This window comes from Heptranchias perlo, chromosome 23 (genome assembly GCF_035084215.1).
Source record: "Heptranchias perlo isolate sHepPer1 chromosome 23, sHepPer1.hap1, whole genome shotgun sequence".
Taxonomy (NCBI): Eukaryota; Metazoa; Chordata; class Chondrichthyes; order Hexanchiformes; family Hexanchidae; genus Heptranchias; species Heptranchias perlo.
Genome location: NC_090347.1, coordinates 28,006,705 through 28,031,988, shown reverse-complemented (window position 1 = coordinate 28,031,988; position 25,284 = coordinate 28,006,705). Strand labels below are relative to the sequence as shown.

The 25,284-nt window shown below is 41.2% G+C and overlaps 1 protein-coding gene across 2 annotated transcripts in view; it reads right to left on the bottom strand.

Annotated features, from left to right (window-relative positions):
- Positions 1 to 583: 583 nt before the first annotated feature.
- fbxw10 (F-box and WD repeat domain containing 10) overlaps positions 584 to 25,284 on the bottom strand; it is a 53,125-nt gene continuing 28,424 nt past the window's right edge. Inside the window, exons 6-13 of one of the 2 annotated variants that reach the window (XM_068004274.1) lie at positions 21,773 to 21,876; positions 20,573 to 20,776; positions 20,344 to 20,465; positions 17,627 to 17,775; positions 16,252 to 16,394; positions 14,291 to 14,449; positions 7,650 to 7,930; positions 584 to 1,970 (exon numbers count right to left, since the gene is read on the bottom strand). In XM_068004274.1, the coding sequence (XP_067860375.1) occupies positions 1,186 to 1,970; positions 7,650 to 7,930; positions 14,291 to 14,449; positions 16,252 to 16,394; positions 17,627 to 17,775; positions 20,344 to 20,465; positions 20,573 to 20,776; positions 21,773 to 21,876 (1,947 nt within the window). In that variant the 3' untranslated portion in view covers positions 584 to 1,185. Of the gene's footprint in view, positions 1,971 to 7,057; positions 7,423 to 7,649; positions 7,931 to 14,290; positions 14,450 to 16,251; positions 16,395 to 17,626; positions 17,776 to 20,343; positions 20,466 to 20,572; positions 20,777 to 21,772; positions 21,877 to 25,284 lie in introns of those variants that run through there. The other variant, XM_068004275.1, reaches the window with a different exon arrangement.

Below are 25,284 nucleotides of genomic sequence, written 5' to 3'. Positions count from 1 at the left end.
CCAACAACCACAACGACCTTCCTTTGTGCTAGGTATGACTCCAACCACTGGAGAGTTTTCCCCCGATCCCCATTGACACTCGGTCGAATACTGCCTTGATGTCAAGGGCAGACACACCTCACCTCAGGAATTCAGCTCTTTTGTCCATATTTGGACCAAGGCTCTAATGAGGATTGGAGCCAAGTGGTCCTGGCAGAACCCAAACTAAGCCATGGCCCAGATCACCCAGAAGATATTTAACCTTTTATAAAAAGAGCCAATTTGACATGTTAAAATACTCTTGAGGTTGCGTCATCTTGCTCCCCAATCGGCTTGTCAATGCCATATCTTCCCCTTTCCCCCCCCCCCTTCTCTAGAGTGTCAGTGAATAAATGTCAGGTTAGTGTGTTCTTAACTTTGAGATCAGCAACAGTTCAATTCTAGATGTGTTCTCAGTTACTTTTCCTAAACAGGACCCCTTCATTGTGTATATTTCATACTTCTTGTTTCAATATGCATTACCTTATATTTATAACCATTAATATTCATCTGTAGGACTTAGTAGCAAAGGAAAATGAGTTGAACTCTCCCACATTTAGTTACATGTTTTGCTTAAAAACATTTTATTCATGGTTCATCACTTATAGATTGCATCGACAATGGGTACCAGCATCGAGTCGACGACACTGTGATTATCAGCTTTCTTGCAGTCACTTCACAGCCAATTGGAGCTGTGGGAAATGATTGGTTTATTTGATAGCCATTTTGAATAAGAATGTTTAGATGATACGTCGTAGATTGCAATATTTAATTTACACTCCATCTATGCATAATGTATATCAGAAGGAATGTTTTGCATTAAGTAAGAAACTAAACATATGGAGAAACATGCAAATTTTGTTTGCATTACTGGTGAATCGTATTTGAAACTGCATTCTGGTATAATCCTTCCATCGCAACACAAGTTGTCTGCTGTCAAACACTGACTTCTTTGTATGATGACTTATGCATCTTCGCCAAAATCGAACGTACACATACAGGAGTTGACACGCACATACATATGTATAAAATTAGCCATACAGTAGGCAAAAGATTTACTACACCCGTTACTCAATATGTACTGTATCTACGAACTGCTTTAAAACATGAGATTTCATCAGCTCATATATGCGAATTAGGCCCAAGTTCAGGTACTTTGGCTTTCTTTTACCAGGCCTTCCGGTTAGCTCTGCCCTTTTCCTGTTTTCTTTGCTGGTTAACATTGTGCTCTACGACTATTTTTTCTGCATATTCCTTTTGTTGTTTTGCTGTACGAAGTTTGAAGCAACTGTTGTTTCGATACGGATCCATGGTTGGTGTTTGCTGTAACTTCAATTTCTCACATTTTGAGCATCCCTCAGCACTTGTAATCATAAAGCTTTTGGCTTGGATTCCTTCTTTTGAACCAGTTGTTATGTGGCTCGTCTTCTTAGCTAGATTTTCATGTGCAGTTTGGGGCCTATTCTTTTGACTTTTAAACTGGACAGGGTCTGCAAAGCCTAGGGTAGATTTTGATCGCGTAATCATTGGTTTTGTTTCAAAACACTTTGTGTTGAGACTGTGAAACTTATATTTCTGATTAAGTTTTTTGTCTTTCAACTCAAAAGCAGTGATGGGTGTTTTGACATCAGTATATTTGTCTGTTGGTTCAACATCATCAAAAATGCTGCTGATGTTGACTTTGTGCTTTTTTGCTGTATCAGTGAGACTTTTCCCTGTGTCTTCAAGAGGACGGAAAGGCTGAGCCCAATCCTCTGAAACTGAAATGTTGGAGAGAGTGTGTATATTTGTTTCATCTAATCTGAGTGAATTCTGGATAGCATTGACTGTCATATAAATCTGGTCTGGAGTTCTGGGTCTATAGAGCCCATGTTTTTTAATGCGCTTTAATGTACGCTGCTCACTTGCTGATAGTAATCTAGAAGCTGTTGACAATGATTCAGTCCTTTTACCTATACAAAGGCCAAAAAAAGTTATAGCATTATGTTGCAATGCATCAGAATGCTTTAGATAAAAGAAGAGAAACAATGAGAATAACGGAAAACATGCACAATCCTTTTACACTTGGAATAACTGTAGCCCAAACCTTTTGTATAATCTGTTTCATCCTTGTATTCTCATCTCTACGTTAATATTGCAGCTTCTTGAGCCCAACTTTAAGGAAAGATCTGCTGAGTAATTTACGGGATGATGATAACATTAACTGTACTTTGTATTACCCTTACAAAGCACAAATACACGTTGACCCTCAACAAATGCCAACTCCTCTTGACAGGAAATCATTTGTGCTGTAATTCATAGAATCACTGAACGGTTACGGCACAGAAGGAGGCCATTCAGCCCATTGCACCCGTGCCAGCTCTTTGCAAGAGCAATCCAGCTAGTCCCATTCCACTGCTCTTTCCCTGTAGCCCTGCAAAGTTTTACCGTTCAAGTATTTATCCAATTCCTTTTGAATCTGTCTCCACCACCCTTTCAGGCAGCGTATTCCAGAATATAACTACTCGCTGTGTCAAAAATGTTTTTCCTCATGTCGCCTTTGGTTCTTTTGCCAAGTTGGGTCTCGTTGAAGCATCTTGGAATGTCCTGGACAAAGTGATTCCAGAGGTGAAAAATTAATTTCTATGAAGTGTACCAGTTATTCCAGGAGTTGCAGTTGGACACTTTTTCTGTTACTAATCGATCTCTCATAGTGCTGCACAAGGGGAATTCAGACCAAATATTGCGCAGAGCAGTGTGGCAACGATCGCTCTAGCTCCTGCGAAATAAATTTACGAATGTACTTACTGCGGCCTCTCTGACATTGACTGGCATGATTTTGAACTTTTAAAGAATTGTGCTCTATCAACCCAGCCTCTGAAAGGGTAAGTTGATTTGCATTGAAATGTCCGTGAGAATAGAAGATGCGCCCGCAAGCAGGCAAGCAGACTTCATTCATTTAAGGTTAGTATTCTGGAAGTCATTGCAAAAAAAAATTTTAAATTTTTTATATAAAAAGCCAAAGAAATAATTGAATTAAATTAAAGACGCAAAAAATTTTCAATTAATGATGAAAAGCTTAAAATAAGGAGTAATATGAGACTCCACATTTTTAAAATTTAATTTTTAGTTGTTTGGTAGTCATAAAGAGTTAGCGTGGTTTTAAAACTTAGTTTGGACCTGGTATTTTTAAGCATACCTTTTGGTGGTGTAGTTACTTACTTTCCTGCTGGGCAGCTGAGCAAGTTTGCGATTTTTCAGTGATTTCAATGATTGTAGCGTACGATGTTAATTCGCAGCTGTCAAATCGCCAGTGAACCAATAGGAGCAGGTTCACGATTTCCGTGTTTCAGTGCACATGTGCAAACGCGGGGGCTTGCTCCTTCGATTCGCCATTGAAAACGGTGAGCGCTGTTGAGCTCCTCCGTTATTTCAGGAGCGATTTTGTCCCCCTAGTCTTTAGGTGAAATGAGGTTAGAGGGCAGGGGATAATTGGAACAGGGTACGCAGTCATACATTCAGCCCTTATTTTTATATTACCATTATAAAATACATGGGGGAATTTGAACTCCCGGATGGTGGTGCGAAGGGCAGATCGACCAGGAGGTGCAGCAAGGAACCCAGCCCATTTTAACAGTCGTGTATCATTTATGCTGCTGCAGCTCCACTTGGGGGAAGGTGTGATTAAAAGAAATAAAACAGAAAGACTTGGATTTATATAGAGCCTTTCATGACCTCAGGATGTCCCAAAGCGCTTTACAGCCCATGAAGTATTTCTGAAGTGTAGTCACTGTTGTCGTGTAGGAAACGTAGCAGCCAATTTGCACTCAGCAAGGTCCCTCAAACAGCAATGTGATGATGACCAGGTAATCTGTTTCAGTGATGGTGGTTGAGGGATAAATATTGGCCAGGACACCGGGGAGAACTATCCAGCTCTTCTTTGAAACAGTGCCATGGGATCTTTTACATCCACCTGAGGGAGCAGACGGGGCCTCGCTTTAACGTTTCATCCGAAAGACAGTACCTCAGACAGTGCAGCCCTCCCTCAGTACTGCATTGGAGTGGCAGCCTAGATTTTGTGCTTAAGTCCCTGAATTGGGGCTGTAACCCACGACCTTCTGACTCAGAGGAGAGAGTGTTACTAACTGAGCCACAGCTGACAAATTTACATATATAAATGTAGACGTAAGAATTTATAATTGGAAAAGTTGGTAGGAAGTGCATACAGATATAAGATTTTTAATATTATAGATTAAGATATAGGTGGGGCTCTCTGAGCATTCTTATCGCAGGTGATCTATAGGCCCTATAGTTTTATTGGAGTACTTTTACTTGTGCTGTGGATTCTGGGATAGGACTGCCTCTGCAGCATTCTCTTCTTTTCAGAGCAAGGGGAAAAAGAAAATATTAGCACCAACAAATGCCACAACCAGGTGTTGGTGTGAGGAGAGAAAAAAAAAGTGAGAGAAAGATAAGGAAAAGAGAGAGCAAAGCGACAAAGAGCATATTAATGCTATTTTTATACAGCATTGAATGATGGAATGTCAGCTCTATTTTCACAGCCATACGACTGGCAGCTATGTATTTATTGCTGTTACGTTGGGGAAGGCTGAGTTCCATTTATGCTACACGAACACAAACACAGAGTTTGTTCCCCAGTCTATGCTGAGTAAGTCAGAGTGGCAGTACGAGTGCTACAATTGGATTCAACATCCCGATTTACGGAAGTGGGGGGGGGGGGAATTGGCAGCGTTTCAGTTCCTGATCGCTAGCCAATGATCGATTCCCCTGCTGGAATTGTGATGTATGAACATTTAGTGGTGACAGGATCAGGCTCAGTTATGATGATGTACATCGTCAAGGCTCAAACGAGATTTCTGGTTAGGTGATGATGAGAGAAGCAGCCTGAACAAGGAGCTCTGACTGGCTACTGACTTAAAATTTTCCTTTCTCCTCAGCACTCAATTAGCTAGCCCACCCAATTAATTAAAAGACTCTATAAAGTGGCTCAAGAATCAGCCCAAAAAAATGGGGATCACTACCCTAAAAGGTCAGCACCCCCTTCCCTGCCCAGACCTCCGACACTAGAGCCAAGACTCGAAAGACATGCTAGGCTCAGACCCAGGTGCTGGAAAATGTAGCCTCTCAGTCCAACTTGTAACCTCCGAACAGAAAAAAAAGTCAGCTGCTCCTTTGTCAGCCAGCAGGATCCATGTTCAATGCTACAGCTGACCTGCCCGCTCACTGTAAAAGAACACAGCCACAGTCAAAGTATGAATTCTGAAGTGCCAACAGACATCTTCCAGCCATGTGCCCTACACCGATCTCTGACTCCTTCACTCACTGCAGACACCAAAGAAGCCTGAACCTGGTAAAATTCTTCAGCTCTGTAACAGCCACTAACAGCTCCCTTCCCTGATTGCCTCTCCTCATACAGGCAGTTTGTCTCTTGCCAACAAGCAAATGAAGGCTGCTTACAACTGCGGGTTCTGTCATCATATTTAGAATTGGCATCCCTGAAGACCCGGGGGAAAATAGATGCATTCCCTTTATCCTGAATACCCTTGTAACTTTCCTGGCCCTCAATAGCAAAACAGACCTAACACTGAGTAGGACACATAGGATACTCCCATTCACTCAAACACCCAAGGCGTTCATAACTTAGAATCCAATGAAATCATCTTGGCACAAGCTCAAACCAAGAAAGAGTTGAACCAATAAGATTGTCGCATTTCAAATTTTGCAGATTTCTTCCCTGAACTATAATAGAGGTGTATGGTCTTCAACAACATTAAAGCCACTCTCCAGAATCAGGCCACTGACTGCAGCATTCTGTACCCTGCCAAGCTAAAAATCCTGATGGCTGACACTCTATCCTTCCTAGACACCCCCAAAGCCACGTCTTTCCTCCAGGGCAAAGACCAGGTGCAACAAAGGAATCAAGGAGCGAAATTCATCCTTACTCCCTTACCTGGAAAACAGGAAGGGATTAATCCCCTAACCTGTAACCTTGTAATGGGGAAGGGGGAATCACTCAATTTCATACAATCCTGAGAGGTATAACTCGTACTTACTAATGCAGTAACAGCCTAACAGGCCAATAGAAAGCCTAATGCACAGGGCAGGAGAACCCGGCAATGGCAGTTCAGAAATTGAACCCCCACCCTTAGTGATTCTGATCAAGGGCTCCCTTCCTGTCATACATGGGGGACCCACTCTCGAAGCCTGTATCCCAGAGCAGCAGACAACTTCACAGGGCCCATTCCAGCCACTCTAAACGCAATAAGCCAAATTTGTTTCAAATATGGCTGATAAAAATATTTCACTGAACGTCAGAGGGCTCAACTATCCAATTAAGAAGGAAAAAATCCTAAACCTAACTCAAAAGGAATAAGATGACAGATGATGTGGCCTTTCCGCACAAAACCCATCTCTTCATACCCTCCCCCCTCCCCCCACCACCCCCTCTAGCAAACCAAACTTTAATCGGACTGGGTGGGCAGACCTGCGCTGCTTCAATCTCATCTAAAGACAAAGGGGTTGCTATCCCATTGATGAAATGCCTGCCTTTCCCATTGAAGCTGGCCATCCCCGAAGAGGATGGTCACTCCATCATAATCAAGGAACAAGTAGTCGGTGAGTTGATCAAATTGTAAAATGTTTAGGATCCTTCGACCAACAGCGAAAGGGACAAATTCCCCCACAGTTCATCTGACCACATGATAGCCAAGCACCAGCCCAACAGGACCCTCACTATCCCTTTGTGATTTGAGCCCCCTGAAATGGAATGTTCCTGCTGGTATCCCTGCCTCAGTGTGAAGAACTGTACAGGTATATAGGACCCTCAACGTATGTATCCATAAGTACTGTGTTGCCAACAAAGCATAAGTACTCTGTTCTATAATTTACAGTGACCTGGGGTAGTGTGTAAATTCCTGTACAGCTCAACAATTACAAAATAAAATGAAAACCTTTCCATCTTCTTTAAAAAAAAATCATAGCTCACGCGTGAAAAATGTACAAATGGGGAGGTATCAAAGAACGAGTGGGTGGCTATGGATCCAAGAGGAGGAAAGAGGAGAATGTCGTCACAGAAAAATACTCAACAATTTTTTTATATGTCCTGCTAAAAAGTATTTGAACATAAATCAAAATTAATAATATTTAATGTACCAATTTGCAATGTAAGTAGAAAGATATCAAAAGACATGAAGCCTCTTCAACGACATATCTCACTATAACCAATTCTGGACTGTGTATCTCATCTTAAACTCTCTTGGCTGAGCATTTCTGAGCTCCTGGAGACCCAACCTGTTGAGGATGGCTTTGAAGGTAATTCTGACTGCAGGTCAATGTGCGTTGCATTTTGATGGTGATGCTGAAATGCCCTCAAGTTGAGAAGTTTCATGGAATCTGATTGAATCCCTTCCAAAGAATAACAGAAAGGAAAATAATATCTACAAGGAACTAACTGCAAAGTAATATCATTCAACATTTCAACTGGTTTTGTATTGATCTTTGCTTAACTGCGTTAAGCTTTCTGTGTACCGGGAATCATAGAAATCTAGTCCCACAGTTCTACATGAGATTAAAAATAACCTTTATTTAGTATTACTTAAACAACCGTCTTAGAATTTTTTGAAAATACTTACTTTGCGCCGCCTGCATGTATCTGGTTGACAAGAAACGTGCATGGTGGGACAGACCCTGTTCTGTAACATTCTCCTTTTTATGGTAGATCTTTTCATTGGTTGAACCAATTCTTCTCATGCGCTGGGCACGAACATAACTGTACGGTTGTTTCCTCAGTGGTGCCATTTTAAATGGGTCTTGTTGCATTATATTTGTAATAATTGGTGATGGTGCTGTGTAATCCCATGTAATCTCCTCAAAGTAAAATTGCACCACATTGGAGATGGTGTTTATTACAATCCTAAATAACACAAACAGAGGAATCTGCAGTCATCCCCAGAGACACAAAATAAAATGATTCTATCTATGAAAGGTCAACCTCCAAATTTGCATGGCCATGAAAATATCCATGCTTAACTCGTAGGCTGCTGACAGCTCAGTGAACAGCTGAGCTAAACAGATCAGGAAGATTCCTAATTTGATATCCTGTCTGTGCTGAGTTATCTGATTTCAGCTGGGTTAAGTAGAAAGGACCTATAAATAGTTTTAAAGCTCTTGGGTTAGGAAGGGGGAAGTCGCCCAGCATTCCTGCTCCTGATCATTATCTACTGACCTCTACTGGAAATGTGTGTGCGCGGCTTGACTATGATGCACGCTGCAGTGGAATAGCCTAACAACACGCACAGCCAAGGCTCACATATGAATAATTCTTTTTGTACGTTAAGATGCCCATTTTGGTGAGGTATCCCATCACGTGGAACTGCACCCAAGCATAAATCAACTCATGGAGAGTAGCAGAGAGATTGGCCAAAAAATGACTGCCAATGGATGCAGTGAAATTTCATTGTATCTGGGTCAGCCATTTATCTTAACGTTTTCAACTTGCTCACTGCGATGCAGAAACAAACACTTAATATTACAGTAATAAAGCTACTCAAATATTAGTTGTAGCTTTATTACAATAATAATCCTATTACAAATTATAAACACAAACAATTTAAAATAAGATATTTTATTTCCACTTACCCTGTCTTCCCTTCTCCCACCCATTATCTTTGCCCTCTTTCTCCTAATTTCATTATTTGAGCTTTGTGGTGGCCAAATATAACCTTTTCTACACCTGACCCATTTCTCTTAAAGACGTGGGTTTTAAAACACTCTGCTCACCGACATTGTTCTGTCTCTCCTGTCCCATTGTCTATTTTAAAGATGGAAGCCACAGTCAAAAGCAGTATTGTCAGAAAAACAACCACAAAGGCAAGTTCTTCAGCCTTGAAATCTAAAGCCTGACATGTCACATCTTAAACACAACAAGGTACTGGGAACGGTAGCACAGTGGTTATGGTACTGGACTGGTAATCTGGAGTTATGAGTTCAAATCCTGCCACGGCAGCTGGTGAATTTAAATTCAATTAATCAAATAAAATTCTGGAATTAAAAAAACTAGTATCAGTAATGGTGGCGATGAAACCACTGGATTGTTGTAAAAACCCATCTGGTTCACTGATGCCCTTTAGGGGAGGAAACCTGTCGTCCTTACCCGGTCTGGCCTATATGTGACTCCACATGCACAGCAACTGCGGTTGATTCTTAATCGCACTCTGAAATGGCCTAGCAAGCCACTCAGTTGTAAAATCTCGCTGCGAAAAGTCATAATAAGAATAAAACCGGACGGACCACTAGGCACCGGACATGCCAAAGGCAAACCAAGCCCAGTCGACCCTGCAAAGTCCTCCTCACTAACATCTGACTTGTGCCAAAAGTAGGAGAGCTGTCCCACAGACTAGTCAAGCAACAGCATGACATAGCCATACTCACAAAATCATACCTTTCAGCCAACGTCCCAGACTCTTCCATTACCATCCCTGGGTATGTCCTGTCCCACCGGCAGGACAGACCCACCAGAGGTGGTGGTACAGTGATATTCAGTCTAGGAGGGAGGTGGCCCTGGGCGTCCTCAACACTGACTCCGGACCCCATGAAATCTCATGGCATCAGGTCAAACATGGGCAAGGAAACCTCCTGCTGATTACCACCTACCGCCCTCCCTCAGCTGATGAATCAGTCCCTCCTCCATGTTGAGCACCACTTGGAGAAAGCACTAAGGATAGCAAGGGCACAGAATGTACTCTGGGTGGGGGACTTCAATGCTCATCACCAAGAGTGGCTCGGTAGCACCTCAACTGGCCGAGACCTGAAGGACGTAGCTGCCAGACTGGGCCTGCGGCAGGAGGTGAGCGAACCAACACGAAGGAAAAACCTACTTGACCTCATCCTCACCAATCCACCCATCGCAGATGCATCTGTCCATGACAGTATTAGTAGGAGTGACCACCGCACAGTCCTCGTGGAAACGAAGTCCCTGTCTTTGCACTGAGGACACCATCCAACGTATTGTGTGGCACTACCACTGTGCTAAATGGGATAGATTCAGATCAGATCTAGCAGCTCAAAACTGGGCTTCCATGAGGCGCTGTGGGCCGTCAGCAGCAGCAGATTTGTATTCCAGCACAATCTGTAACCTCATGGCCTGGAATATTCCTCACTCTACCATTCACAACAAGCCAGGGGATCAACCCTGAGTTCAATGAGGAGTGTAGAAGAGCATGCCAGGAGCAGCACCAGGCGTACCTAAAAATGAGGTGCCAACCTGGTGAAGCTATAATACTGGGCTACATGCATGCTAAACAGCGGAAGCAACATGCTATAGACAGAGCTAAGCGATTCCACAACCAACGGATCAGATCAAAACTCTGCAGTCCTGCCACATCCAGTCGTGAATGCTGGTGGACAATTGAACAACTAACGGGAGGAGGAGGCTCTGTAAACATCCCCATCCTCAATGATGGCGGAGTCCAGCACGTGAGTGCAAAAGACAAGGCTGAAGCGTTTCCAACCATTTTCAGCCAGAAGTGCCAAGTGAATGATCCATCTCGGCCTCCTCCCGATATCCCCACCATCACAGAAGCCAGTCTTCAGCCAATTCGATTCATTCCACGTGATATCAAGAAACGGCTGAGTGCACTGGATACAACAAATGCTATGGGCCCCGACAGCATCCCGGCTGTAGTGCTGAAGACTTGTGCTCCAGAACTAGCTGTGCCTCTAGCCAAACTGTTCCAGTACAGCTACAACATTGGCATCTACCCGACAATGTGGAAAATTGCCCAGGTATGTCCTGTTCACAAAAAGCAGGACAAATCCAATCCGGCCAATTACCGCCCCATCAGTCTACTCTCAATCATCAGCAAAGTGATGGAAGGTGTCGTCGACAGTGCTATCAAGCGGCACTTACTCACCAATAACCTGCTCACCAATGCTCAATTTGGGTTCCGCCAGGACCATTCGGCTCCGGACATCATTACAGCCTTGGTCCAAACATGGACAACAGAGGTGAGGTGAGAGTGACTGCCCTTGACATCAAGGCAGCATTTGACCGAGTGTGCCACCAAGGAACCCTTGTAAAATTGAAGTCAATGGGAATCAGGGGGCAAACTCTCCAGTGGCTGGTGTCATACCTAGCACGAAAGGAAGATGGTAGTGGCTGTTGGAGGCCAATCATCTCAGCCCCAGGACATTGCTGCAGGTGTTCCTCAGGGCAGTGACCTAGGCCCAACCATCTTCAGCTGCTTCATCAATGACCTTCCCTCCATCATAAGGTCAGAAATGGGGATGTTTGCTGATGATTGCACAGTGTTCAGTTCCATTCGCAACCCCTCAGATAATGAAGCAGTCCGTGCCCGCATGCAGCAAGACCTGGACAACATCCAGGTTTGGGCTGATAAGTGGCAAGTAACATTTGTGCCAGACAAGTGTCAGGCAATGACCATCTCTGACAAGAGAGACTCTAACCACCTCCCCTTGACATTCAATGGCATTACCATCGCCGATTCCCCCCCCCCCCCCCCATCAACATCCTGGGCGTCACCATTGACCAGAAATTTAATTGGACCAGCCACATAAATACTGTGTCTACAAGAGCAGGTCAGAGGCTGGGTATTCTGCGGCGAATGACTCAACAAAGCCTTTCTACCATCTATAAGGCACAAGTCAGGAGTGTGATGGAATACTCTCCACTTGCCTGGATGAGTGCAGCTCCAACAACACTCAAGAAGCTTGACACCATCCAGGACAAGGCAGCCCGCTTGATTGGCACCCCATCCACCACCCTAAACATTCATTCCCTTCATCACTGGCGTACAGTGGCTGCAGTGTGCACCATCCACAGGATGCACTGCAGCAATTCGCCAAGGCTTCTTCGACAGCACCTCCCAAACCCATGACCTCTACCACCTAGGACAAGAGCAGCAGGTACATGGGAACAACACCACCTGCACATTCCCCTCCAAGTCACACACCATCCCGACTTGGAAATATATCGCCGTTCCTTCATCGTCACTGGGTCAAAATCCTGGAACTCCCTTCCTAACAGCACCGTGGGAGAACCTTCACCACACGGATTGCAGTGGTTCAAGGCGGCTCACCACCACCTTCTCAAGGGCAATTAGGGATGGGGAATAAATGCTGGCCTTGCCAGCGACGCCCACATCCCATGAACGAATGAAAAAAAGGTCAATTCTTCACACACATTTCTTACAAAGCAGCAAATATCCAAGTGCTCGCACTGGATGAGATAAAGCAAAGGACTCTTTGGAAGCAGGAGACGGGACACCTGAGAGAAATGCGAGACTCAGAGCCTCAGGAAGGACAGTAGCAACAGAGAGTGCAGACAGGAACTGGGCCTGAAGCCGACGAATGTGCTCCCCAAAGTGAGCTACAGTATCATCCACCAAAGATGACTCCCTACTTTCAACCCCCAATTTCAAGGCTTACATGCAAGCATATAGAGTCATAGAGTTATACAGCACGGATAGAGGCCCTTCGGCCCATCGTGTCCACGCCGGCCATCAGCCCTGTCTACTCTAATCCCATATTCCAGCATTTGGTCCGTAGCCTTGTATGCTATGGCATTTCAAGTGCTCATCCAAATGCTTCTTGAATGTTGTGAGGGTTCCTGCCTCCACAACCCTTTCAGGCAGTGAGTTCCAGACTCCAACCACCCTCTGGGTGAAAAAGTTCTTTCTCAAATCCCCTCTAAACCTCCCGCCTTTTACCTTGAATCTATGCCCCCTTGTTATAGAACCCTCAACGAAGGGAAAAAGCTCCTTAGTATCCATCCTATCTGTGCCCCTCATAATTTTGTACACCTCAATCATGTCCCCCCTCAGCCTCCTCTGCTCCCAAGGAAAACAAACCCAACCTTCCCAGTCTCATATACAGTATATAAATCTTTTAATAAAGGCACATAATATCTATGGTTAATGACCCATGACATCGCTGAAGCCGTTCACATTTGCTGTGTCACCTTTGCTCCCTCCATGAGTTGATTTGTTGCTGAAGTACAGTTCCACCTGATGCAATATCTCACCAAAGTGGGTACGTTAACATACAAAAGAATTATTCATACGTAAGCCTTGGCAGTGAGTGTTGGTAGGCTATTCTAATTGCCTCCCACACACACAGCCCATTGGTCATTTGCCAGAACGATGTCATTGCCATTTCATGGCTCTTCCCCAGTCACGAGTGGATTATTGCAATCTAAGGCGGTGTCCCAAACCGCTAGACATGTAGTTGTAGAGAGCATGGCAAAAGTGTTCACTTTGGAGCACACCTCAACATCATTTTTTATGAAAATATTTTACTTTTCCGACCTCTTCGCGCCAGGGGACGCGCCCCAAAGTCTGGGAAACGCTGCTTTACAGAAAAGACTTGAAGGGTAGAAGCCAGCAGGAAAACAGTGTGTTTTATTTTTATATTTGTGATTAATTGAACTTTGTTTTATGTTTTGTAAGTTTTCAACAAATATCTAATGTTTACATTTATGGTGGGGGGAGCGCGAGAGTGCTCACCTTCACTACTGTGGGGTGGGAGCCAAAATAGTTTGGGAAACACTGCATTAATATCAAATTCCATGCTCTCTGGAGAACTGTGTTGTCTGATAGGGGGCCTTATATGTGGGTCATAGACTTTTTTCAGGTTCTTTGGCTGTAAAGTAAGGACAATTGTCTAGTATGTGGGTATCTTATATGGAAGTATATACAGTACTTTGCTTTAGTTTTAGTCCAAAATCAATCACTGCTTTTAGCTAAAGGATAATATTGTTTACTGTGGTACTATACTAATTGCATGCTGGGTTATCCCAATTGTTCGGAAAGTTGATGCCAAAATAATAGTCGTGGCAACGTTGGAGAGATAAAAGTCAATAACAAAAATTACAAAAGAATTTCAGTACAAAGGTTAACACAGTTAGTGGAGACAGGATATTAAGATCAAATGACTACATTTTAACTGACTTATTTTTAAGGTGATGACATATGGTATGAGAAGTTTGCAGAAGAAAGGTCGGAAACAATTGTTAAATTTCCTTCTCCCTGCCATCCTAGCATTCCAATAAAATGGTAAAACATTCTATGGACATTCAGTAGATATGAAGCTTAGTTTGGTTTTGGCAGAGTGTTGACTCACCTCTTTTGATATTGGCATGCTCTGAGGTGGCAATTGCTAATTATTTCATAGCCACGACAAATGGCAAAAGTAAGTAAGGATTCTAACAACCCCCTAAGTAACATTTTTAGTTTCTGAAAATTTACTACATACAGACCTGTTTTCAGCAAGGTTTAAGGAAAGCACTGGATCGCCACGGCCATTTGCTCTCATCACCCTTAGACAGTTACCATTGCGTAGGTCGAAAATTCTAATCTTTCCATCTCTGCATCCACTGATCACTCGGAGGTAAAGAAGATGTACACACAGAACCCACCTAGAGGACAACATGGCTAGAAATAGGATTCTAACATCTCCAACTGGCATTTTATAGTGTTGAAATATAGAATATCTTAAAACAGAGTATCACAATGTCTTCAGGTCTTGAAAAGCCATGCTGTCATTATAGCAAAAATCCATATATTAAAAGAAAATGATAATTCTTTCAATTGTAATCTTCCTCTGGTCTGATTTGTCCATGTGTTGCTTTTCTGAGATTTGATTGGTTTATTAGTGAAACCAACAATGCACTAAATGAAACATGTTGAACAGAGGAGACCCTCCTGAGGCTGAGGAACAACATGAAAGAAAGATATCCTGTTGAAGTGATGATGAGAGAAAATAAGTGAGGCCCTGCTCAAGGAAGGTACAAGGGGAAAGAGGCCATTATGATAAACCTATTGAGTGGGAGATGGAGATTTACCGTATCAGCAGAAGAGAGAAGGAATGAGGCCCTACTGAGGGAGAAGAGAGAAAATGAGACCCTGTTGAAGGGAGTAGAGACACAGTTCAGGAGAAGGTGAAAAGAGAGAGAGAGACAGTCCATTGGGGTATTGAGAGAGAGACCATGTTGCCAGGACATAGGAAATGGAGAGTAAGATCATGTTTGGCCAGGACCAAAGGCCCTGCCTACCCACTACCCAACTGCACATTGGCTGCCATCTTGCTGCATGCTTTGTCCTTCGAAAAAGGTAAAAGGTACAAATTGAGTAAATCATTAAAGAAATGTTTCTGAAAGACAAAGGGAGGAGTTAGAAAACATAAGAAACAGACTCAGAAAAAAGATGGGAAGGGTGAAAATGAGTTGGAAACAGGGACAACAATGAAAGAAAGAATGAATGTGAGAGACATGGAAAAGAAGGGCTGGGTGGAACACAAGAATTAAGGGTGAGAGAGAAGTACATGGAGACACACTTTAAAAAAAATTGTCTCAGTAATACCACAGGAGACCATTAGTGTATCATGAAAAGTACTCGAGAAATATCCTGCTTAAATGTAATCGGTATCTTTCTAATTTATTGATACCACCCACCCCGAAATTTTATTCCCTCCCTCCCATTTCTCCTGAAGGCATTGATTCGGGCTGCACTAAGGGCCCAGAGGCTGTTACATCACTTAAGTGATCATTCTTTATGTGAGAGTCTAAACAGCGAGCATTAGCAGGTTTTTCCCCCATGGATGTTATCACTGCCGAGCCTGATCCTGTCCTCAACCAGCATCCCACTGGATAGTGATCAGAAGCCTGTTTCAGGGACCTGTGTTTATCCCCTTAATTCCTTGGAGTTGGATTTTCTGACAAACATAAAAATATTACATTCAGAAATACAATTCACACTATTACATACAAAAATACATTTATACATGTGGGGGTCTGGGCAGGATTCACACTCGCTCAGCAAGAATGTTTATTTTTGTTTGTGAAGAATCACCCCATTTACGAGCTTGCAGGCAACCGGGTGTGTTAGCGAAGGTGTAACCAGGAATTCACAGTGGACACACAAATGGCTTGTTCAAATTACAGTAAACCCTTGCTTTGAGATTTATGTGTCCATTAGAAATTTAAATTAGAGAACCAAACTGGTGTAAAATCAAAATACCGTATGCTTTAATTAAAGATGGAAAAATTTGTCATCTTGTGTTGAAGCTTGAGCAAAGCAATAGATTTTAAATCTAATCTGTTACACATGGAGAAAAATTGTCAAGATTGCTTTTCAGCCTTTTTGACAAAAGTCATTTTTAATGTTAGGGTTTGGAATAAGCATGTATTATTGATGTATTATTTACAATTAAGTTACTTACTGTGGATGATAGAAAGCCATTAAACATTGACTAAAATTTCCAATCATACTCCAGGCCATAACACTTCCATCCTTACTTCCACTGACCAAGTGCCATTGGTCAAAAGACACACAAGTGACTGGGCCTCTATGACCAGTCAAAACCTGAATAATCAAAAAGGAAAATACATCAATTGAAACAAATAGTGTGACCGCATCAACCCTGCCAAAAGGATACAGAATGAATTGTAAACAGAGTTAATCATTTGACAAAGCTTATACTTAGCATAGTGAATAGTGTAGAATGTATACCAGATAAATATACTTTTAATAAAATTTGTCTCCATTTCTAGATGCAGTTCATACTAAAGAACACTTTTTACTCTTTTCTTCTGAATTGCTTTGACTGTATTTTAGGACACTATTTATGGAGGCTGCTAGCTTTACACCACTTAAGGACATTGGATTTATATATAAATTTATCTTTACCTGGCATATCTTTTATAAAGTAAACCTGTCTAACTTTGAATTGGTCTGGACCCTTCTCAGCCCTAGATCTGAGACCTAATTCAAAGTCATGAGGAGAAAACGGATGAACACTCTTGAAACCGATCCCATGCCTAAAGAAATGTTCACATCTGCCATCTAGTTCCATCCTCCCATACCTGGCTCACTCTTCCACACACTGAGGGAGATTTTAACTCCTTTCACCTAGAAGAAAAATGTGGGTCATTGCCGCCCGGGCTACCACATCCACTCCCACACCCCCATGATTGGCACCCCACCCCTCAGATCTTTTCTCCTGGCCGGAATATGCATCCGCTCTGAGCCGCGAGCTGCATCAGGATGCCTGTTTGGCGCCAGCAGCCAACCCCATATATGCTACTGAGGTACTGTCGGCACACTCCGCCGACAGCCACCCAATAGTTAAAATTTGCCCCTGTGGCTGTCCCTTGACTACCATAACCACTGCACAAATTACCTGGTATTTGCAGATACACACAATGAGGATCTTACATGGTTGTGTACATTTGAGTAGCACTACATATGGAGCATTGACAGAGCTGAGTTCATTCCTTGGCAGGAGAGTTAAACCAAACAGGGATCTCAATGAGCACTTGGTCTGGGTGAAGTTTGGGAGCGTATGGTCCTTAAGGATGTTTGACAGCTGATCCCTGTTTCTCCTCGGCTAAGGTGGATCAGGATGGGGATAAGTTGATCTCACCTTCTGATGCTTTCCCAGCTACAGGCACAGCCCATGCATTAATCCTTCTTTCCCCATCTTCCACTGGGATTATGTTTCCTCGGTAGGAAGGACAGGGCATTGAAGAAGAAAGGGATCTGGAGATCTCGGTGATAGTATATTTAGTAACTTCACACTAGACTGGTCTAAATACCTTGACTAATGAAGGAGGTGCTATGTTCCACACATGGACTAGTCCTTTCTCACAGCTGCTCACTACGTACATCTCACTGATAGCCACCGACAGAACTGGCTTTTCATGTTTGAAGCTGCAGATACATTTTCCTTTCTCAAGGTTCCACACTGACGGCAAATAAAAAGGACACATTATAAAGTGCATTAATTATCGATAAGCAATTGTTTACTACGTCCAGTAGAATCATTACGAACAAACAATATTCATCAGAAAATGCACTGCTCTGAACAAGATTTCACATTGACTGGGACTTCCATAGACGGTGTGCAATAGTACAATAGCTGATGTTCTACATTTGTATCATTGATTAGCTAGCCAATTAAGACAATACAAAAGTGACTAATGTTAAAATGAGCACACATTGTATTAGAGGATTCAATGTGAAAGATTAGACTTGAATCATTGCCTGAAATTACATAATGGAGTGACTAAATTCAGAAGTGTGCAGAACTGAAAATATGAAAATTTAGATACGTTTCATTAGATTAGGATCGTATACAATGGGAGAAAACAGAGAATTGATTTCTCATATGGTAATCTTGTGGTTTCCTCAGGTCATGTATTCATTAAAAATATATACAGAAATAATATAAAGCTATGACATTTTCTGTCTGTCAGCCAGCACTATTAAAACCCAGATCCAACATCATAATCTGTTAAAGCTACATTTTATGATGTGTGATAGGTGAGGGGTAAAATGTAAGGTTTAATGGAACCCCTGCTGGCTTTATATTTGCTTATGCACCACTGATGCTCCCAACCAAGTAAAGACTACATACTTACAGCGTACAGACAGTGATTCAGTGATGATCATTTGTTTTTCATTGAGTTACTGAGTTATACAAAATGTAATAAGATTAGTTTTAAGATTGCAAAATGTCATATTTTTCCTAAATTTTAAATTAGAATTCCAGTGAGTATTAAGTATTTTAAATGCTGGATTAATGGCGCTAGTAGATGCTAAATAGAGACATAATTGGTATTGAAACTATGGAAATAATGTTCATATATCAGAGATTGTAACTTTAGCTGTAGAGACTGGGGCATGTACCCTATACTCTTATTATTGAAATCTAACCCCTCCTATCACCCTCCCGGCACCAACAATAATTAGAACCAGCTCAGCCCGAAGTGTGACTACTTTCAGCAATGAGCTCCTGAACTGATTGGATGTTTACAAAATTCAACATCTTCACTACTTAATCTAAAAAATATATACAAATAGTGAATACATGTCTTCAGATTTACCATCAGCTGCTGTATAGAAATAAAACCAGGCTTACTGCTTGAACTTCAGATTGCTGAAATTAGTAGCACATCATGGAATCTGAAACTGCGAATCCATGGTGATTTAATATTAAATCCTGCTTGAGGAATTTTCTAGATGATGGTTAGTCTCTTCATGAGGGAGGTGATATAATCAGGAGCATTGAAGCGCCCCCAATGCTTTTAACGCCCCCTATGAAGTTAAGTATGAATAAATTTGGAAGTGCCTGAAGCTTGTGGTACGAACAGTCCATGTCTGCATTAAACCACCATTCACCTGCACTTTTATCTCTGACCAGAGTTATTTGGCCAGATCATGCATGGAAACATCTGTTATGGCATAAATCAATCATTCTTTAACCTCTGTATACTTAAAATGAATACTTTATGGGTTCAAAGGCACATGAAAAAATTGGAACACTACCTTTCTCTGCTCAATGTCAATCATTTTTAACAGTAGCGTTTTGTTAAATAAGGGTAGAAATTCCGCCCCGATTAAAGTGCCATGATAGACTCAGTATCAGGGCTCCTTTTAAAAATCAAACAGTTATAAACAATTATCATTAACTTCAATGTTTTTTTTTCTATTTTTATTGACTTTCTTTGGAGTATGTTTTGACATTTAACAGTGCATGCTAGTAATATAATCAGGGGGATGAGTTTGAAGGAGCTAATGCACCTGATGGTGTGAGGCAGCTGAGTTAACTCCAATCATTTACCCTGGCTGCTTTCTTACCTGTGTATAAATTCATCTCACTCACAATGTTTTGTATACAGCAAAACCCCCAAGTCAGCCACCCTGAATATTTAAACAGCATCCACTGTGTAGTCAAAAATATTCAAATAAAAAGAACAGAATGGCCAAAATAAAGTAAGATGTTAAAGTTGACTCTAATTATTATATTTTATGGAGTGCCTCTCCAATTTACTTAGTTAAGTGTGTTGCTGAATCAGAATAAGTCATTGTTTGCTACATTATTTACTGATCAGGAAATCGCTGAAATCTTTTGACAATGTGAAGAAATATCAGCGAAGAAAAATGAAATGCAGGAGAGATAAAGAAAAATCTGCAAAGGCTAAAAATCTGAAATTGCTCGAAATGCAAGACAACCAATGTCTGAAAGAGAAAGACAAGTTAATGCTTAGGGTAGAACTCTTCTTTAGAACTCAGGGATGCAATAGCTTGTTTTTATAAGATCCACCTGCAGGGGGCAATTTTAACCTAACCCATCCATCGGGAAACTGTTAGGATTGGGTGCAACGCTGGTTTTACATCCTGCCTGATTTTACTCTTCACTGAAGTGAATGGAGAGGAATATTGAGCACGGTATAAAACCGGCATTCCACCCAATCCCGTGTGTTTCCCGCCCGGTCGATTAGGTTAAAATTACCCCCGCAGTTTGTCTAACCTTTGGCCTGAAAGTCCATTGCAGCTGATACAAACTTGTCTTTGTGCATCTTAAGGCAGGTAATAAATCCCGTGTGACCACGATAGATGTTCATACATGATCCAGACTTCAAGTTCCACCGTCTAAAATTGGGCAATTAAAAAAAATCTTTTTTATAAACTTATTGTATTTCATACCTAGGAGCCAATTATTTTCTAAGAAACGTGCAAGAAAATATTTTAACTCCCACCTGATGCTGAGGTCATAACTTCCGCTAAGTACAAAACCTCGCTTCTCACAGAGTAACAGTGCCTTGATGCTTCCAGCATGACCTTGTATTATAAGTGAAATGTCTTTGGTACGATTGATATCCAAAAATCTTATTTTTCTGTCTGATGAGCCACTGGCTACCATTTGTCCACCACTATAATGGATTACCCTGTTAGGGTCCGGACTGAACAATTAAAAACAGGAATGGTTATACATTAGCTATCACAGTGTCCTTTAATTCTATGATTGTCCTCATTTTCTCTTATTTTGTTTTCCCATGAGTGCTACTCACCCTCAAAGAACCCAAATTCAATCAGGATCAGCTGAATGGACCTACTGGCCTTTTCTTAGTCCTAGTCTTCCATGGGTATGAACTTTGTACCAAGGAATGCCTTGGTTCGAAATTTCCATCACCAGACATGTCACCTTGGAAACAACTCGACCCAATGAGACTTATCACATGGAAGCCATTGTCTCTTTTGCACAGGTTTTAGCTTATGTTTTATAATACCAGTAAGCAAGTCTCTGTTCTCTCCCCATTGGGCCATATACAAAAAAATGATTGTCAACTACAAATATTTAGTGGCCAACAGTGAGAATAAATTTCTTGTTATTCAGAAAATTGTGTGTAAATGTGCAATCCAAGGATATACAGAATGCTTTTTTTATAATGTTCTTTCAGGAAATTGGATTATCTCTTGGGTTTGATCAGTATTGAATACACTGAATGCATTATTTTCACAGAAGTTCCCAATATTAAGATGACCTGATAGCACCGTGTAACAAATAACAGTGTTCAGTGAAAGGGTTAAAGATCTGAGTATCTTATTCGACGGAGAGCTTCTCAATAATATGCATAGTGAATTTGGCAATAACTTCTGAGTTCAAATTGATATGAATCAGCTGTTAAGCTGCACTGAAAAATCCAGCTGGATGTTGGATTCAAATTGCATTGCATTGCCTACCCAATATAAACATTAAACCACTTCTGGCCTTTTTGGTGCCACAACATTTAAGTGAAAACTTATGGAAGTATCACCCTGTGTAACGTTTCTGATAAAACAAGGTCTCCGTGTTTTATTTTTAACTGCAACTATGTAATTTGATTAAAATTATTAAAAGAGTCATAAATGAAAGAAAAACTTTTCTGTTTGATATAGTTATTACATGTTCCACATACTGTTTGTTGATGACTATTATATTGTAAGGACCACAATAGATATTTCTTTCCTCCATTTGTATCAAGTCAGTCAGGATGCCAGAATATGATGCTTCTAATCCCAACTGTAAAAGTAAACACATCAGCACATTTAATAATATATCAACATTTCAGGTCTCACTCAATTTCTTTAGACATAAGCTATGGTCAACATGAAACATATAACATTAATGGGAACCAGGTTATCATCTAACCTATTTAATACCTTGCACATTTGCAAAGAATAACAGTTTACTGGAATCAGTATGGATCAACAACAACAACTTGCATTTAAGTAGCACCTTTAACGTCGTAAAACGTCCCAGGGTGCTTCACAGGAACGTTATCAAACAAATAGCATATGAACAACATCATCTCAATTAATGATGTTTATTTATGCAGTCAGGTAGCAATACGTGAATTTAAATTTTTTCTACGAGGTTTTTTGGAGGAGAGGATGGAAAAAAAATTTTTTATTGGTGAAGTGATTAAATCATAGAGGTGGCTTATGTCTGTACCTTCTTCTACAGTTGATAATGGGGATCTGCACTGCTGGCCTTAGTGTAGGATGCCTTTTTCCTGCTTTTTTCTCTTAATTCCTACTGTTGGTCCATGGGCAAGAAGCCTGGGCCTGCTATAAAGCCATTTATTTTTTAATCTTTGGCACCAGTTACTGTACTTTAACATTACCTAGGCTGTAGATAAGAATGATTCTCTGGTAGAGGAAGAGAATTTCTAATATTGGTATTAGATTTGTGCTGACCACTATTGCCCCATTTGTCCTATGGATTTGTTTTCTGAACTTCCTGTAGGCCTAGAAATAATTTAGTGTCATTTTTTTTTAATGTTGAGCTCTTTTCAGTTTTGTTATTTTGTCCCCATTTTAGCCACCCTCCTACCTGCTCATGCACCATTCCTCAGGCAAGAATGTGGGGTGTTGACTCCTTTCAGATCTTTGTCACCGGCTGTTCATGGGTGCATTTGAGTGGTCTTGATTGACTCACTAAATGATGTACAGTCACCACCTCTTATAGTGGTGTTAACGCGATTTGCCCGCTATTTGAAGTGGTAAAACAGCTTTGCAATGTATACAAAAGCAAAATCCACCTTTTCTAGACCGTTTACTATCTTACATATACCTCTTATATGATTGCCTATCGATCACCCCTCAATCAACTACTTTAAAGGCTGAAAAGCCCATGTATCTTCAGTCTTCCTTGATAACTTGGTCCTCCAACAACAACAACTTGCATTTATATAGCGCCTTTGACGTTGTAAAACGTCCCAAAGCACTTTACAGGAGCGATTTTCAAACAAAATTTGACACCGAGCCACCTAAGGAGATATTAGAACAAGTGACCAAAAGCTTGGTCAAAGAAGTAGGTTTTAGGGAGTGTCTTAAAGGAGGAGAGAGAGATAGCGAGGCAGAGAAGTTATGGGATGGAATTCCAGAGCAAAGGGCCTAGTAGGAATTAGCCTACATTACAACAGTGACTACACTTCAAAAAGTACTTAATTGAGTGTAAAACGCTGAAGTCGTGAAAGGCGCTATATAAATGCAAGTCTTTCTTTCTTCTCTGAACTGCCTCCAGGGCTTGAATGCCTAGTGTCCAAGTGGCCAGCACTGGACACAGTAAGCAAGGTGCGATTTGACCAAACAGTTAGAGCAAGACTTCTTCCAAATTATACTGTACTGTTTTGGCTATGTAGTTCAATGTTCTATTTGCATTGTTGATTGCTGTTCCAAGGCAAATGGGCATGTTGAGCATTAAGTCTAGATCTCTTTCAATTTCATCTTTAGCTATTTCAACACCATTCATAGAGTACTTTTGTTGTCATTATTTTTTTTCTGTGTGCAATACTTTACACTTGTCTGTATTAAATTTCATCTGCCATTGATCTGCTCACTTACATACTTTGTAACTCACATTTTAGTTCCCCCTCAGATTCAACTGTCTTCAAATTTGATCAGTTTGCATTGAGTTCCTGCATCCAAGTCCTTAATGTAAATTAGAAACAGTCAGGGATCCAATACTGAGCTCTGGGGCATCTCACTAAGCTCTTGCTAGGTTTCAAACAAGTAATCAAGTTTATGCCTGATCGATTCCATTGTTCTACTCAGCAACTGCCTAGGCCCCAAACTCTTGGAATACCCTGCCTAAATCCTTCTGCCTCTCCACCTCCCTCTCCTCCTTTTAACACCCGCCTTACCTCTTTGACCAAGCTTTTGGTCACCCCTCCTAATATGTCCTTCTTTGGCTCAGTGTCCATTTTTATCTGATTATGCCTCTGTGGAGTACCTTGGAACATTTTTCTACGTTAAAGATGCTTTATAAATGTAAGTAGTTGTTGTTGTAATGAAGGACTAATGGGTCTGTAATAACCTGTGTCTGCTTTTTCAGACCATATTAGTCCATTTATGACCAACTAAGACCTTCCCAGTTTTCACTGACTCCTTCAAAAGTGATTATTAATGCCATACAAATTTAATCCCTTGTCTTCCCTAGTAACCAATGATAAACTCCAGCCATCCCTGGAGATTTAATTGTTTTAAGCTTCTTTAGCTTTTCTTGGACTTCTATTTCATTTATGTCAAATGCTGTCCTGCACCTCCCAGCAGCTAACTCATGAATGGCACTGGCTGAAGCCTGGAGTAGATCACACTATTACCAACGCAGAATGAATTGTGATATGGGGAGATCTAAAGAGAAGGAGAGAATTTTTTTTTAAAACTGCTGATAACATTTTTTTTCTTCTGAGATTTATTTTTCAATTGTTATCTTTGCTTCATCTGTGATGCTTTTTAGGCCTTGCGTGTTTTGGGGGCAACAAGGACTGAAACAATTCTTTTCCAGTTCATCTTCTGCTTTGAATCCAATATTAAGCCATTTCAATGACTTACCACTAGATGGTGATGCAAGTATATGGTTTGGAATTGCTATACATATCCCAGTCATTGTTAATGCTGTCTGTCGGTTTTCCAGTTTCAACTTACAATCTGCTTGTAATATTTGGTGTATTGAAATAAAATGTAGAAAGAGAAAAAGGGAATAATAATATGCTACCTTTTTAAAAGAAAGAAATTATTTCTTATTCGTAGTTTTTGGTGCTTTTTTGCTATTTCAAAAGTGAGTATTCCACCTGTCACCTGGCTAAAAAGATCAGATTTAAAGGGGTGGTTGTGTGTAGCCGTCGTTCCTTCACTGCACTGAAATTGACCAACTGAGGTAGCAAAAATATATCCCTTTAACATTGTAACTGTAAAGCCACAGTGAATAATCCAGCTATACACGTGTATCATACAACCAGCAATGGGAAAAGTGTGTATTTAGCTAGTAGAAATGTTTTAAACAACCCTACCTGTTAGTTGATATCCCAACTGACCCAACAGATGTATCTGTTGTGAATGAATAACTGTGTGATTTTACACTTTATGCCTCTTGTTCAAATTGATGGATTGGGAGGTTGGTCATTTTTTTTACAACCATGGTTGC